The 17,646-nt window shown below is 37.8% G+C and overlaps 1 protein-coding gene across 3 annotated transcripts in view; it reads left to right on the plus strand.

Annotated features, from left to right (window-relative positions):
* Pld5 (phospholipase D family member 5) overlaps positions 1 to 17,646 on the plus strand; it is a 350,998-nt gene that overhangs the window by 303,803 nt on the left and 29,549 nt on the right. For all 3 annotated transcript variants that reach the window (XM_070034254.1, XM_070034255.1, XM_070034256.1), the window contains one exon: positions 9,590 to 9,787. In XM_070034254.1, coding sequence (XP_069890355.1) covers positions 9,590 to 9,787 — 198 coding nt within the window. The remainder of the gene's footprint in view (positions 1 to 9,589; positions 9,788 to 17,646) is intronic.

Genomic DNA, 17,646 nt, shown 5'->3' on the forward strand with positions numbered 1-17,646 from the left:
CTGGTTTCTGTTTCTCTACAACACCCTTCGAAATAAGCCTGTCTGTGTTATGCTTCCTTTCCTACCTCAGCTAAAGGAAATTTCTTTCTTCATTCATGGCATCCTCCCTAATAGCCATCTTCTAATCCACACAAACAGATAAATAAAAAAATATTTGTAGTGTAATCTCATGTTTTCCCTAACTTCATTTTGAAAATGCATCATCAGGGCTGGGAATATGGTTTAATTGTAGAGTACTTGCCTAGCATGCATGAAGCCCTGGGTTTGATTGTTCAGTACCACCTAAATTGAAAAAGCCAGAAATGGCCCTCTGGCTTGAGTGATAGGGTGCTAGCCTGGAACAAAAGAAGCTCAATGACAATCCCCAGGACTGGAAAAAACAAAAACAAAAAACAAAGAATCCTAGCTACTTGGTAGGCTGAGATCTGAGGATGGAGGTTGAAGCCAGCCCTGGCAGGAAAGTCGGTGAAATGCTTATCTCCAACTAACCAGCACAAAGCCAAAAGCAGAGGTATAGCTCAAGTGGAAGGGCATTAGCCTTGCAAAAAAAAAAAAAAAGGAAGGAGGGAGGAAGGAAGGAAGGAAGAAGAAGAAGAAGAAGAAGAAGAAGAAGAAGAAGAAGAAGAAGAAGAAGAAGAAGAAGAAGAAGAAGAAGAAGAAGAAGAAGAAGAAGAAGAAGAAGAAGAAGACAAAAAGAAGGAAGGAAGGAAGGAAGGAAGGAAGAAAGAAAGAAAGAAAGAAAGAAAGAAAGAAAGAAAGAAAGAAAGAAAGAAAGAAAGAAAGAACTAATGCTATAACTTGAGCATTAAACAAAACATTTGCCCTTACAACACTCTCTTGTAGGGCTGCAGGAGTTTAAGCATTACACTTTTCTTAGACTTTTTCTTTTATCACCAACATTTTGCCCACTTTTTTGGGGGGGAGGGGGGAGAATCCATCTCTTCTTATTTCCTTCCAAAGAATAATTGGCTGATAAACCTCAAGCTTTTCAAGATGATTTTATTTCAGTCAGTGGGACTACCATTTGACTTATTTGTGACTGCATCAATCAGTCATAATTATAAGATTTAATTGAAAAGTCAGGATGGGTAGCAGTGCATGACTGTCCATCACCATTAGACAGAGCTGAGCAGCCACCAGGCAGGGGCTAGTCTTGAGCAAGTAAGGTTTGTATTTTTCCTAAGTATAAAATTGCCTTATTGAATCAATTGGAAGTTAAACCTTCTTTCCCTTGATCGTCTGAACATTGAAAAGCACCAGAAGCCCAGTTCTCTTTGATTTTTCCCACTACCAGTGATTTTTTTTTTAAAGGTTTGTTCAGAAACCTGAACAGAATTTTTGCTCTGGGTAAAAACAATCTGCAAAACAAAAGCCAGTTTCATTTTTCTCATCTTCAAAAGTAGTCTGAATTATATGTACATAGTTAGAAAAAGGGTTTGAGTTATCCTAAGCTAACAACAATATAAGAGGAAGTTTAATTCTCCTGACATTTCTAGAGAGTGGGGTTTGGCCTCCTCCTGTGCCTTCAGATTCCAAATCTGTACCAAATCTGCCACTTAGTTTACACAATGGGAAAAGGAACATGAAATCTTTGTTTAAAATAGAGTCCCTAGAAATACTGGTAGCTAGAGAAAATTCTAGGAGTGCATGGAGAGACAATGCCCACTTGCATGCTGATGGTGCGTGGCACATGAGGACAGCGGGGAACAGTGTTCGTAGGTATGGGAAAGTTCCTGAGTATGACTCATTCCATATAATCCTACCCCAAATCCAACAGCACTCGCATTTAGGATGCCATTAAATTAATTTCTTATTTAATGTTTGCAGGGCTAGAAGTGTGGCCCAAAGGCTGGAATGTTGGCCTAATAGAGTTCCAAACCCCAATACTGCCACCCCACCCACACAAGACACTGCAATTTTATGCTCTCTTTCTCAAGATTTTCAGTTCACCAGATTTCCAGAGTAAAGTAGGTAATGGAATGTATTCCCTAATGAGGTAACAAAAATGGAGATGAGGAGCCAGTGACACTGAAAATGATTCGTGAACAGTTTGTCTGCGGTTCTCATGAGTGAAGGCTTTACTTCTTTATGCCTATAAATAAATGTCATTATTCCCTCTCTTAGTGATTTTCCCAAAGTATCTCTTAGCTGCTACTTGAGCAATGTCCTATTCTAAATAGTGTTATACTGAATGCCTTCTACTCCCATTCCATCTAGAAAGTGACACTGAGTCAGTGAACTGAGGGTTCGTCACTCTATCCTGCTGCACCAAACACTCTCTTCACCACCCTATGACATAATCTTAGTGGGAGAAGTAAGTACACTGTCCCAAGACAAAGTTCCAGCAAGAATGGGGAGGTTGCTAGACACTGGTGGCTCGTACTTGTAATCCTAGCTACTCAGGTGGCTAAGATCTGAGAATCCACAGTCCAAACCCAGCCTGGGCAGAGAATCTTACCTCCAATTAGCTGGCAAAAACATGGAAGTGGAAATGTAGCTCACCTGGGAGGGAACCAGCCTTGAGCAAAAAGACCAAGTAAGAGTATGAGGCCCTGAGTTCAAGCCCTACAACCAGCACAAAAAAAATGAAAAAGAAATTAAGTAAATGGGGGAACTGAACACATCGCTTGTTAAGAAGGAAAGTGGGCACCTTGCAAACTGTAAGGCAAGACACTAAAAAGGTTTTAGGATAAGTTATAGGATTTGGGTTCTTTTGAACTAATTTAGGGGAACATATTTTTAAAGACAAGACTTTGTTTATATCAGCTTCTTTAGTAACTGGAGGAAATTCTATGATTGGATATTTTAATAAATCTTAAAGTAAGAATTGAGGAAAATGGAGTTAGTAAAGTAAAAGCAATCACTCGTATGAAAATGTTTGATCCGTTTTACAGCTTGAACAATGTTCATACTTTGGTCTATGTAGAGCCATGATTGGGTTTTTGTCTGTTTTCTGTCAGTCATTATTACAATGTGGTCTTTTATTGTCTAGATCCATCATGGATGGTCGCAGTGTAGCCTTGTCTGACCTTGATGTTTTGTGGAATGCTTTTGCAAGAGATCAAAGGCGGCCCAGCCAGGCTAGCCCAGCTCCTAGAAACACAAAGACCCAGCTGAGAGTCCACGCAAGCTCACAGTTGTCATAGGTCATTTTTCTCTTTACTCAGTAGGAAAAGAAGTTGAAGAGCTTGTCCAAAATCACACAGCAAGTGAAATGAGCTATAATATTTATAAAACTCTATCTGGTCCCCCCCCCCAAGTCTCATCACTTACAGAATCTGTAAGTGGATTCCCACTACCTTGTCTATTGACTTCCATGGAATTCTAAGCCTAATTTATCTACTTAGATTCCTTTTCAATAATGCCCATTTTCTCTCCTCCTTCCATTTCTTTGTTGGAGATACATTTTGTGCATATATTCATATTTACAAATACAAATCTCTAGTTGAGGATTGCCAGGCTTTTAGCTTTAGCTAGCCAATTTGGAAGAGTTAAGTATATCAAACATGGTAGTGTAAATCTGTAATCTCTGTGCTTGGGATGCTGAAGCAGTTCAGTTCCAGGCCAGACTGAGCTACATAGTGAAACCCTTACAGAAAAAAAGTAATTGTTCTCATATTAACAGGGTCAGAGAACTCCTTTGTAAATAAATTCTTCTTGTATGATAGAAATTACTGGGGAAACCCTACCAGAGATATGAGAATACTGATAGTTTACACTAGATTATGCAGTGAAAAGAAACACAAAAGTCAAAAACAAATGGGTTCACATGTGAATTCTGCTACAAAATAGCAAAGTTACCTAAAGGACATGAATGGCCTCAATGTTCTCTGCAATAGGAACTAGATTGTACTATTCACATAAGATACCTTCACTATCTTCACAGACTATTTCTGACTCCTGCTGTGCTCTGTACTCTTAAGCCTGCTAGGAGCAGGAACCACACTTGATTTCCTCTTGTTATTAGATTCAAACTCTAGAAGCACTCAAAGTTTGACACACGTTTTTTATTGTGAAAATTCCATACAGAGGTGTTACAATTACATGGGCAAGGTAATGAGTACATTTCTTATCAAGCATTGTTGCCTCCTCCTTTGTTTCCCCTTCCCATCTTCCACCCTGCCCCCTCCCCAGGCCAAAGTTGTAAAGTTCATTTTTCCACATAACAATTTGTACATCTCATTCTTGCAATGGGTCCACCTGCATCCCTATTTAAACGATTTGTTTTTTCCTCCCCCCCCCCCCACACACAAATTATACCAACATCAGATACAATGAACGCAGCAGGGGTTATACTGTGGGGGAGAGACAAACAAAACAACAAAGAAATCATCTTATAAACATGTTAAAAGCAATCACAAGAAAGAAAAAAACATTTGAATATTTATCTTGGGGTTCATTTCACCTAACTAGTATATATCTAAGACAAGCAGAAAAGGTCAGATAAGTTTGATACACTTAAAACCAAAGGATGCCAGAGATCTAATCATGGTGAAACCCATGGCCACTGAGTTTGCCTTTTGAATCCCTGTATTTCCTATTTCTTTTATTTGGCTTCATTGGGACTTGGGTAATGTTGGTGTTGTTAAGACAGCCCCCTCACCCCATGCAAAACACACCCTGTGTTGGTCTCTGCACCCCACTGTTGCTGGCTTAGTGGAAATTTGGCTCATGGATCAATCTAAGGCCTGACAGGGATACTGATTACTTAGCACCATGCTTGTCAAATTCATTCAGGTGTGTCTCTGAGCTGGCCGGGCCAGACAGATTCATGGTGGTATCTCCAGCTTTTCTGCTTCCAGGCTTTTATAGCATAAGCTCAGGATCAGAGGGCACCAGGTAGGCCTTATGCTTGGATTCCTGGGTTGAGAATGGAGTTTGTTTTCATCTCTGTCATTTATTCATTTCAGGGATATTTATTTATCAACTCTGAATCCAGTCCTGGAAATAAAAGTATGACCCTAATATGGTCCCTTTTCTAGACACTGTGAGGTCACATAGGGACAATAACAGATTTTTAAACATTATAATACAGGGGCTGGGAGGGTGGCTCAGTGGTAGAGCGCTTGCCTTGCATGCATGAGGCCCTGGATTCAATCCCTCAGTACCACATAAGCAATAAAAGCTGGAAGTGGTGCTGTGACTCAAGTGGTAGAGTGCTAGCCTTGAGCTGAAGAGCTAAGGGACAGTGCCCAGGCCCAGAGTTCAGGACCTACAATCAACCAAAACAAAAATCATAATACAGTGTATTATGTGCCACGTGAGGAATATGTGTCACGTTCAGTGATAAACAAAGCAGGAAACACAGATGCCAGAAAAGATTTTGTTAGAATTAATAACAATAGACAAAATGGATTATATACTGCCACATGCTAAAGGAAATATAGCATAGTGATTTATATATACAAGCTTTAGAGTTAAAACAAGCCTCAAATGTCAACCAACCATATCATTTATAGGTAGGTGAATGATAATCTAGCAAGGTTGAGGAACTTTTTTTTACCCAGGGTCATTTGAACTTATAACTTATACTAAATTATTAATATAACCATTTTCCATAAGCATCTAATGAGAACTTAACTTGAGAAGCATACATGTTTGTTCTTGTTCAACAGCTAGTAGCCTGGATGTTCTCCAATCCTGATTTAAAGCCTTAATTTCCTCCTGTATTAGATGGGATAAAAATTACATCTAAGTGATCCAATGTCATGTTTAAAGAAGGTGAGGAGTATATGCTAGGCTTCCATTTCCTGGGGTTGCCATAACAAATTACTATCCACTTGTTACCTTCAGAGAAGAAAAGCTTAATTTTCTCACAGAGCTGGAGGCTAGATACTAACAAGCGCCGTGTGCACTCCGAAGGCTCTCTGAGAGAATCTGTTCTTGTGTCTTTCCAGCTTCTAGCAGCTGCTGGAAATCCGCAGTGTTCTCTGGCTTGCAGATTTGTCACTCTGGGGTTCATATAGCCATGCCCTGTGTGCTTTGTATCAATGTCCATCCTTTCCTTTTTTTTCATGAAGTTATCCATCCTATTAGATTCAGGATTCACTTAATTCAATATAACCTCATCTTATTTTGACTGCATCGGCAAAGACTATATTCTAAATAAGATCACACTCCCAGATATGAGGAGGTATAAATCTAATTTACATACTAAGGAAGCACTCAGTCAATATTACTGATCCTAAGTATGATTATTATTGAATTCTAACAATCAAACTTGGAGACAGAGATTATCCTTATTGAACAATAAACTGGAATTTAAGAGTTAAGCAATATACTCCAAGCTATACAGCAAGCAAAGGGCAGAGCCAACCTGCAAACTCAGCTCGTCTGACTGACACCCAAGAGGGTCACCAGCTATGTCATGCCAGAAAACCAAAAGGAGACAGATGTTCTCTAGACAATATGGGGAAAAGGAAGAAAAGTAGGAGAAAGAGGTCTGAAAGTGAGCATGAAATTGTACCACCAAAGTGCTTTCAACTCAAATTCATAAATGGCCAGGCTGGAAAGCACTTGCAGACTTTATAAACAGAACCCTGTCATTTCTCAAAGACTTGATAAAAATCATTGAAGCGCCAGGGGCTCATGCCTATAATCCTAGCAACTCAGCAGGATGAGATCTGAGGATCACTGTCTGAAGCCAGCCCCAGGCAGAAAAGTCTCTTTGAGACTCTTATCTCCAAAGTGCTAGCCTTGAACAAAAGAGCTCAGGGATGGTACCCAGGCTCTGAGTTCAAGCCCCTTTACCAACAAAAACAACAACAACAAAAGACTTGATAAAATTGAATGGCTCATAGAAGGCCCTGGATTATTCACCAGCCTTGGCTTCAACACAGCTCTTTAACCTCAAGATCTAGGACTTACTTTCATTTTTTTTTTTGTTTCTTCCCAACAATGGCCCTAGGCAAGATCAGAAGAACAAAACTCAGCCTCTCCTTAGCCTTATTTGGAAGACAGCAAGGCCCTGGTCCTGTAGGTCACTTACTGACTGAGGTAGAAACAATGTCTCATCAGCTCTGCCCCGACTACTACCACAAGAGAATCCTGTAATAAAGACTACAGAGGCCAAAGAGTTGAGAAATAGTGAAGTGCTCCAGGCAATTCTGGAGAAGGAAGGTGGCAGTACTGACCCAAGCTGGGAAATGACACAAATGAGTAAGAATTCTGCTGTTTAAAACCCTGAGGCTGGGTCAGCTAGGACTTTGCAGATAGAGGAGCCATTAACCTGGAACGAAATGAGTCATTATTAGTTACTCTTGGCTGTTTCCAGAAATCTCTGAGTTCAAGAAACATAAACATGTACATAGCTTTTGACCTCTTCTGCTTGTCCTAGACATGTACTAGTTATTACAGAGGTGGTAGGGAAGGGATGGTTGGGGAAAACAAAGGAGGAGGCAACCATGCTTGATAAGAAATGTACTCATTACTTTGCTCATGTATCTGTAACCCCTCTACAGTATTTTCACAATAAAAAACTTATTAAAAAAAAAAAAGATAAGGAAAACCATGGGACCTATGTTTCTTTGAGTCTGGCTTACTGGCTTACTTCACTTAATATAATTTTTCCAAGTCTTTCCATTTCCTAACAAATAGGGTGGTGTCATTCTTTCTGATGGAGATAAATATATATATATTTAATGGAATTTTCTTTGATCCATTCATCTACTGAGGGGCATCTGGGTTGGTTCCATATCTTAGCTATGATGAATAATGCTGCAATAAACATAGTTGTGCTGGTAGCTTTAGTATGGACTTGTTTGTGATCGTTTGGATAAATGCCTAAAAGTGGGATTGCTGGGTCATAGGGGAGCTCTATGTGGAGTCTTCTGAGGAAGCTCCATACTGCTTTCCAAAGTGGTTGAACATATGACCATATAACCTGATGCCAAGCAAAATGAACCCTAAGATAGGACACAAGAGGTTTTATCTTTGTTGCTGGTCTTCTTAATGTACTTAAAATGCATTATGTGATTTTTTTTGTTTCTTTTGTATGTTCTTCCCCCATAGTACAACCCCTGTTGTCACTGTATTTGATTCTGTATATACATTTTTCTAATTTGGGAAGGGAAAAGGAAATAACAAAACGCTGAAATAAGGATACAGGTTGACCCATTGTAACAATGAGATGTGCAAGACAGTATGTTGAAAACGAACTTTACAACTATATGGAGGGTGGGAGGAGGGGAGGAGGAGGGGTGGTGGGGAGGAAAGGGATGGTAGGGGAAATATAAAGGAAGATGTAACAATACTCTATGGGAAATGGACTCATTACCTTGCTCATGTAATTGTAACCCCTATGTACAGTATCTTTACAATAAATAAATATATATATATATATATATATATATATATATATATATATATATATAAAGAAACATGAACATGACTCTCCCTCAGCCCTCCCCAAAGCCTGGCTAAACAGTCTTATCTCCAGCTGTTCTCATCCTTTATCCTTCTCCATATCACAACCAAAGGGACTTTGTCAATTCATAGCCTGATGATATCACTTTCCTTACCACCTGCTTCCTCATAACTCAATATAGGCATGAAACTGCTTATCACACCACACCACAGAGGTCCCTGGGTTCTTCAACAAATGGTGCTGGCAGAATTGGCTAAACACATATAGAAAACTAAAGTTAGATTCTTATATATCACCCTGCACCAAAATCAATCCCAAATGGATCAAGGTAAAAGCTTATACCCTGATAACATTACAGGAAGGGATAGGAGAAACACTAGGGCTGCTTGGCACAGGTTGAAACTTCCTTAATAAAGACCCAAAAACACAATAAATCAAAAACTAGTTGAACAAATGGGATTGCATTAAAACGAAGAGCTTTTGCATGGCAAAGGACTTAGCTAGCAAGATAAATAGAAAACCCACAGATGGGAGATCTTCACTAGCCATACAATAGACAAAAGCCTCAAATCTAAAATCTGCTTAGAACTCAAAAAATTAAATTCCCCAAAAGCAAATTATCAAAGAAACAACCACACAATTAACAAGGAGGATAAAGACTTAAAAAGAGGCTTCTCTGAAGAGGAAATAAGAATGGCCAATAGACACATGAAGAAATGTTCAACATCTCTGGCCACAAAAGAAGTGCAAACCTTACATCCTTATTCGACCAGTTCTACCTCCATCATCAGAGATAAATATTTACCAATTTTACACATCCTCTCCTCTCCTGTTCAGCTCATCCCCACAGCTCTAGAGTTAAAGGTCTTTATCTTGCTGATTTAAGGATCCATCCCAAAAAACAAATATTTAATGAAACAAATCTGAAGACTCTACATAAAAAGTACATATGAATACAGAGAAAATTATTATAATATAATATTATACAATAATATATTATTCTGCCAAAATGCACAAGACAGGGCAAGTTTTGCTTTAAATACTTAAGCATTTAAAAAATATTTTCTTATGTCATAATATGGATGACTATGTCTACATATTTCTGGTTAAAAACAAATGCGAAGAAAAAGATGTCATTGCTATTGCATTCATATGCATTTTTCCCCCTGAAAATAACATCATCAAATGTACCCGGCATTGATGTTCTCCATTTTAATTTCACAGATGAAAGAACTTGGTGTCATCTTCTACAACTGCAGCTGCCTAGTCCTAGATTTACAAAGGATATTTGCCTTATATAGTTCATTAAAATTCAAGAGCAGAGTGCCTCAGACCTGGTCCAAGAGACTCTACGGAGTCTATGACAATGAAAAGAAATTGCAGCTTCAGCTGAATGAAACCAAGTCACAAGCATTTGTGTCGGTGAGTTGTCTGTCATCTCCCTTCTTCCTCCCTTCTTTCCCCTCTCTTTTCTTTAAAAGCTCTTCGTCAAGTTGGAATGTTGTGATATAATTGTTTAAAGTTAAAAAAATTAGAATGGGACAAATGTCAGTGGCTCATGACTATAATCCTAGCTACTCAGGAGGCTGAGATCTGAGGATCACAGTTCAATGACAGCTTGGGCAGAAAAAGTCTGTGAGACTCTTATCTCCAATTAACTACAAAAAAGTCAGAAGTGGAGCTGTGGCCCAAGTAGTAGAGCACTTAGGTTCAAAATGCTCAGAGAATACATAGGCTCTGAATTCAAGACCCAGAACAGGCACTTAAAAAAAAATGCAGTGACAACAGGGATATACCATAAGAGGAAGAACATACAAAAGAAACAAAAAAAAATTACATAGTACATTAAAAACAACAACAAAGGAAACCCTCTTGTATCTGTATCTTGGGGTTTATTTTGCTTAGCGTCATCTTATATGGTCATATGTACATAGCTTTTGAGCTTTTCTGCTCATCTGATAAAATTATCCTAGACATATACTAATTGTTGCAAATAAGGGAAAATGTGGGACCTATATTTCTTTGGGTCTGGCTTACTTCACTTAATATAATTTTTTTCCAAGTCTTTCTATTTCCTAAGAAATGCGGTGGTGTCATTCTTTCTGGTGGAAGCATAGAATCCCTGTTGTCACTGTATTTGATTTTGGTACCTTGCATCTTGTATATACATTTATCTAATTTGGGGAGGGGAAGGAGAATAACAAAATATTCACAAGACACTATGTTGGAAATGGACTTTAGTACTTTGGCGGGGCGGGGGGGAGGTGGAGTAAGGGTGATGGGAAGGGATAGTGGGAGAAAAACAAAGGAGGGAACAAAGGAGGGGGTAGCAAAGTTCAACAAGAAATGTACTCAATACCTTACTCATGTAACTGTAACCCCTCTGATAGCATCTTTACAAGAAAAAAAATTTTAAAAGAATAGTTGTGGCCTACTCCTCAATACTTAACATCTTAACATTTGTCGTCTCTTTTCTTTTTTTTTTTTTTGGTTGGAGCCTGGTACTCAAACTCAGTACCTGATGCTTTTGCTCATTGGCTGGAACTTTACCAACTGACCCATGCTTCCAACCCTAGTAGGTTTCCTCGCTTATGCTCACATTAATGAATCTTAATAATCAACAAGTTTTAGATACTTCAACTTGCCTACTTTGATCCATAGTCCATAAGCATGGGGTTGTGACTATTTTACAAAGGAAACAACTAAAAGTTTTCTACTGTACCAAGTCTGTCCCATGTGAATTCAAGGAGCCACCAGGCCCTTGTCTTCTGATTCTAGAGCCAATTAGCCACACTCCATGTGTGATTCTGAAAGGTCCTTAACAGGACCTTTCCATCACTCCCTATCTATCCTCTCAAGTTACTAGCTTCCATTTTCACATATATACACTGCACATTATGATGACTAGGGAACGCATTGATGAGACGAATCTGAAGAAATCTCAGTATATAAAGGAGACCAAAGTTAGTACTGCTATCTTTGATTAGGGTTTGAGGTCAAGAAGTCCACTCAGTGCACAAGACTATTTGCACTGAGCTCCAAGGCCTCTGTCCCCACCCAAAATTCACAACTCCCACCCCATCCTCACCACCGTGGTACATCCCTTCACTGCTAGCCGTCAATGTCACTGGGAATAGGCAGTGTAAATATTTGGCTCTGCAGCCCTAGTCAGTAAACTCTAAACAGCTTCAAGTCATCTAGGGACTGATGTTTAATGCAGATTTACCTCTCACTCTGAGCTGACCTATTGCATCTGAGGTGAGACCTTAGGAGTGTGTTATGAATCAAGCGTTTGGATTGATTCTGATGCTCCAAGGAACTTTCTTAATGCATGCCTTGAATTTATTCGTGCTATTTTTTTCTTGGTTGATATCAGTACATTTATAACAATGATGCTTACCTACTAAAGAACATTTGAAATAGTGTCGGATTATATCCTTTTTGCCTTTTCACATGAAAGCACATTCCAACATGTATAAAAGTACTACTAGAAGGGACAACAAAAGGTCAAAGTAGTTTCTATTGAATAACAGATCTCCCTTAATATGAACAGGAAAAATGGGTAATGAAAGATTTATAAAATAATTTAAGAAGTATCTCTTTTATTTATTTTAGTTATGTATTTATGTATGTATGTATGTATTACCAGTCATGGGGCTTGAGCTCAGGGCCTGGGCTCTGTCCCTGAGCTTCTTTTGCTATGTTAGCATAGTTAAATATAAATTTCAAATTATGATATGGATATTTCTTTTTTAATATATATTTTTATTGTAAAGATACTGTACAGAGGGGTTACAGTTCCATGAGCAAGGAAATGAATCCATTTTCTATGGAGCATTGTTACCTCCTCCTTTGTTTTTCCCCTCCCAACCCTTCCCTCCCCACCTCCCCAACTCCTTTCTCCCCCCCCACACCCCGCAAAATTGTAAAGTTCATTTTCAACATAGTGTCTTGTACATCTCATTGTTACAATGGGTCATCCTGTATCCTTATTTCGGCATTTTGTTATTTCCCTTTCCCTCCCCAAATTAGAAAAATGTATATACAAGGACACCAGAAATGTATATACAGGATACCAGAACTAAATACAGTGATGACAGGGGTTTTACCATGGGGGAAGAAGATACAAAGAAACAAAAAAATCACATAGCACATTATAAATAAATTAAAAAGAGCAACAAGAAAGATAAAATCTCTTGTGTCTCTATCTTGGGGTTCATTTCGCTTGGCATCAGGTTATGTGTTCATATGTGCATAGCTTTTGACCTCTTCTGCTATGTTTATTTCATCATATTTACCGTAGCTAAGATATGGAACCAATCCAGATGCCCCTCAGTAGAATGGATCAAGAAAATGCAACATATATATATATTATATATTATATAAAATGGAATTATATATAATGGAATTATATATATAATGGAATTTTATTTATATATAATGGAATTCTATGCCTCCATCAGAAGGAATGACACCGCCCCATTTGTTAGGAAATGCAAAGACTTGGAAAAATTATATTAAGTAAGCTAGAAGTAAGCTAGACTCAAAGAATCATAGGTCCCATGATATGGATATTTCTAATTTTCTCATGGAATACAAGGAATTATTTGGATAGATTTAAGTACATGATTGTTAGTAACTTGGGGTCAGACAATTCTAAATATCTTATATCTCCCCTTGAAGATGGGAATGATAGCTAGATGCACTTTTAGAAACTTTAAAATAATGTACTGAAAAGTAATAATGCACATTTGCTTTCTAGAATAAAGCATAACTAGTTCACAGTCCATTTTTATTCATCTAGATGCTAGACAGACTTCATCTTTTCTTGTTTATTATTTAGTTCATTCAACCATCAGTCATGTAGACCAAGTTATTTAGAAAGGGTCCTTGGGTTGCTAGGTGATAAATACCTCCCTGTTTAGAGTCTCCAGTGTATATTATTCATTACATTTTGACAACTTTACTGGGCAATAATTCATTATTTTGAAGTATACCCTTCATGATTTTTAGTATAGTCAGAGAGCTTTTCAATCATTGCCACCATCTAGTTTTTGAACATTCCTTCACAAAGAAAAGCCCATAATCATTAGCAAACAGAAGACACTTTCCATTTTCCGCATCTCCAAGCCTCTGGCATACACGAATCTACTTTATAGATTTATCTTTTCTGGCCATTTCTTCTAAATACAAAAATACAATATATTATCTAGTATGTTTCATACCTAGCATGTTTCATAGGTTTATCCATATTGTAGCATGAACCAGTTCTTTTGTTGTTTGTTTTGGTGGTGGTGGTAGTGGTTGTACTGAAGACCAGACTCATGATTTCTAAAAATTATTCTATCATTGAGCCAGATTGCTGGTTCTTTTGCTTTTAGTTTTCCTTTTTTTTTTTTACATATAGTGTCATGTTAACTTTGCCAAGGCCAATTGTTACATGTTGATCCTCTTTCCATCTCCCAAGTATCTGGGAGATTATAAGTACAAGCCATCACACTCAAGCTTTATCTGTCCAAATAACATTTTTTGGATATGTCACATTTTCTTCATGTATCTCTCACTGGATAGACATTTTAGTGTTTTGACCTCTGGTTATGGTGACTATTGCAAATATGAACATTTATAGCTATATTTTTATTTGATTGTCATTATCAAGTCTTTTGGACTTCTATTTAGGAATATAATTTCTGAGTACTTTATGCTCTTTGAACATTTAAAGAAATTGCCCAGCTGTTTTCTAACTTTGTTGTACCAGGTTATAATCCTAGTAGCAAAATATATGAGAGTTGCATTTTTTCACATTCTGTCAACAATTGTTATCTTCTGTTTCATTTTATCCTTCCTAGTAGGTATGAAATGTATTTCATTGTAGTCTTGATTTTCATCTTTTAGTGTGCTTATTAGCCACTTGTGTATCTTTTGCAGAAATAGCTACTAAATAACTTGCCTGTTTTAATTAAAATTTTCAAGAATTAAATTTGTAATTAAGTTGTAAGAAGTCTTTTTACATTCTGTATAGAATACCCTTATCAAGCCATGCACCAGCGGCTCACATCTGCAATCTTACTCTGGAGTCCGAAATCTGAGTTCAATTCAAAGCCAACTGAGGCAAGAAAGTCTATGAAACTCATATATCCCATTAACCACTAAAAAGCCAGAAGTGGAGCTGTGGCTTAAGTGGTAGAGCCTCATGCAAAAATGCTCAAGATCAGCACCCAGGACCTTATTTCAAGACTTAGGATCAGCAGACACACCACACACACACACACACACACACACACACACACACACACACACACACACACACACACACACACACACACACAGAATCCTTATCAGATATATGATTTACAAATATTTTCTTCCCTTTTGTGGTTTTTCCTGTCAAATTTTGTTATATTTTATTCTGAAGCTTCCTAGAAATATTGTAGCCTTTTGAAAAGCCAGAAGAGCATCATGAAATAAATTTAAAAATCCATTAATGTCTTTTCAAGGCAAATATTCGATGGATATACCTAACAAATTATGTACACGTATAAGGTGTTTATTATCTAATTGAGAAACCTAGAAATAAAGCACTTTAAGAATTCTTGATTGCTAATGCATTATCAAAGAGTTGAAATATAGAAGAGGATTTCTACTTTCACTCACCTTCAACTTTACTATGAAATAAGGAATACACAGTACCAGGCTCAGAAAATTCATTCTGGAGTCCGAAGGGGGAAACTCAACAACCTTCTCTCTAATTATACAGTTGGAACTAGTCGATGTCCTCTTCCAAAGTAGTCAGAGATTCTTTTCCATTCATTTATACTTGAGTCAGTTCTTCATGAAGGCCAAGGACTGTGGAACACACTTAGCACACACAAGGAAGTATTATTAAGACCCAGATGAAGGGGCATGTAGACGTGAAATATCTACTTCAGTGTTTTAGCCTTTGAGTTAGGCAACGGAATACAGGAAAGAATACAGCAGGTAAATGTTAGTAAAGATCTGATTCCACGTGTCTTGAAATACCTAAAATGGACGTTGGGCTCATCGAAACTCCACCATATATTTAGGAAACACTTTTACATTAATTCTACAAGTATATTTTCATGGTATAAAGACACATAGCAAACAGCTCATGAGTTGTTTGAGTGGATCACTGCAAAGAAAGATCGCTGCAATGCTATGTTATACAGCAGAGGTCCACAGAACAAGGATCTTACCTTGATCACTGATGGATGCCACCTGCCTAGATCATTGCCTGGAGCACAGCAGGTACTGGGCACAGCTAGGCTTCTCCATTGAGAATGATGGAAAGAGATATCTTGTCAAGCAGGTCAGCAGATGGTCAGGAGGGAGATCAAAGTAGCCATCTCTAATAGATTCTGGTTGTAGATAAGCCTTACTTTCAGTCAGATTTTTAAAGAAGCAGACCCTGAGCAAAGACTCAATGAAAGTGATTCATTAAAGACATAACCTCAGAGAAACTGGCAACTGAGGGAAGTATTGGGAAAAACTAAAGCAGAATAAATAAATGTGTATGTATGTATGTATGTGTATATATGTATTATATAATATATATTATATAATGGAATATATACATATATTTAATGAAAACAAACACCAAAGAGGTTCAGTATGTTACTATTATTAATCCTGTTAAGAAATAGAACTCCAGGAAATGGAAACAAGAGGGTTTTTTTTCCTTTGTTCTTGTTTTCCTCTCCCTCTCTCTCTCTCTCTCTCTCTCTCTCTCTCTCTCTCTCTCTCTCTCTCTCTCTCTCTCTCTCTCTCTCTCTCTCTCTCTCTCTCTCTCTTTCTGCTAGTCCTAGGACTTGAACTCGGTGCCTGGGCACTATTCCTAAGTTTCTTTTGCTCAAGGCTAGCACTCTACCACTTGAGCAACAATGCCACTTCCAGATTTTTCTGCTTATGTGGTACTGAGGAATCAAACTCAGGGTTTCATTCGTGCATGCAAAGCAAGCACTCTACCACTACCATATTCCTAGTCCTTCTTTTCTTTTTGTCTTGTTTGTTCACTTACCTGTCTTTGGATGGGTAAAAGGGGCACAGAAATGGAGGGACAAAGGATGAACTCTAGACACTATACTCACTAGACACTATGTTGAAAATGAACTATACAAAAACAAAGAAGGAGGCAACAATGCTTGATAGGAATGTACTCATTACCTTGCTCATGTAACTGTAACACCTCTGTACAGTATTTTTACAATAAAAAAACATACAAAATGAAAATGAACTAAACAATTTGTGGGTAGGGAGGGGAGGAAAAAACTGGGAGAGAGCAAATGAAGGGGTAACATTGTTCAAAAAGAAATATACTCTTTATCTGACTTATGTAATGGGTAACCACTCTGTACATCACCTTTACGGTGACAATTAGAAAAATTAAAAAAGAAATAGAAGCTCAAAAGCATGAAGGCGAGGCCACAATGCCTTTGGCTATGTGTGCTGTACCACCCAAACTCCCGCTCCTTCTTCTAGAGTAGGGAACAGTCTCCAGATTTGTCAGATAATAACAATATCAACATATCAACACAACTATCTAAATTTATTCCTTCCCCAAACTAGTCTAACATGGATGATGTGACAAAATTCCAGAAACTGTTAACTGAAATAACAATGCTAGCATTGGATGTATTTTAGATTTATGCCAGAGGCCCATGGGGAGATAAAATCATCTCCATGGATCCCAAACCATGTTTAAAATAGACCCAATAGGCTGAGAAAATTAAATCATGAATTAAATGGGGTAAGATAATGAAAAGCATGCTCTCAAAAATCAAGTGAGAAGAAGTAAATGCAAGTAATTATAATATCAATTTGAGTATGCTAAATAAGATAGGAAATAAATTCTGGGTGGGCTATACTAAAAGCTGCACAATGTCAATAAAATTGATTCCATTGAACTAACAGTACACTTGAAAATGTTTAAAAAATAAAAAGAAATATGTAGCGTGGGAGTTTGGAGTTGTGAGAAGCAACCTCTGGTTATGGAATCTATGAAAAATTCATGGAAGGAAGGAATTAATATTTGAGCTGAAATTTAGACAACAGAGAATCAGTTCGACTTTGGTAGCCAAAATAGGCAAATATTTCAGTGTAAGAACCATCTGGGAAAATGCCCAGAGGCAGATACAATGTGGCTATAGCCATGGGCTGCTGGGTATTTCAGTCTAGGAGCACAAACTGCATAGAATTACAGCAATTACACAGGCAGAGCAACAGCTGTGCATAATCCCCCACCCACTCAACTGACTCCAACAAAA

This window comes from Dipodomys merriami, unplaced genomic scaffold, assembly GCF_024711535.1.
Source record: "Dipodomys merriami isolate MVZ:Mamm:240054 unplaced genomic scaffold, mDipMer1.0.p SCAF_24, whole genome shotgun sequence".
NCBI lineage: Eukaryota > Metazoa > Chordata > Mammalia > Rodentia > Heteromyidae > Dipodomys > Dipodomys merriami.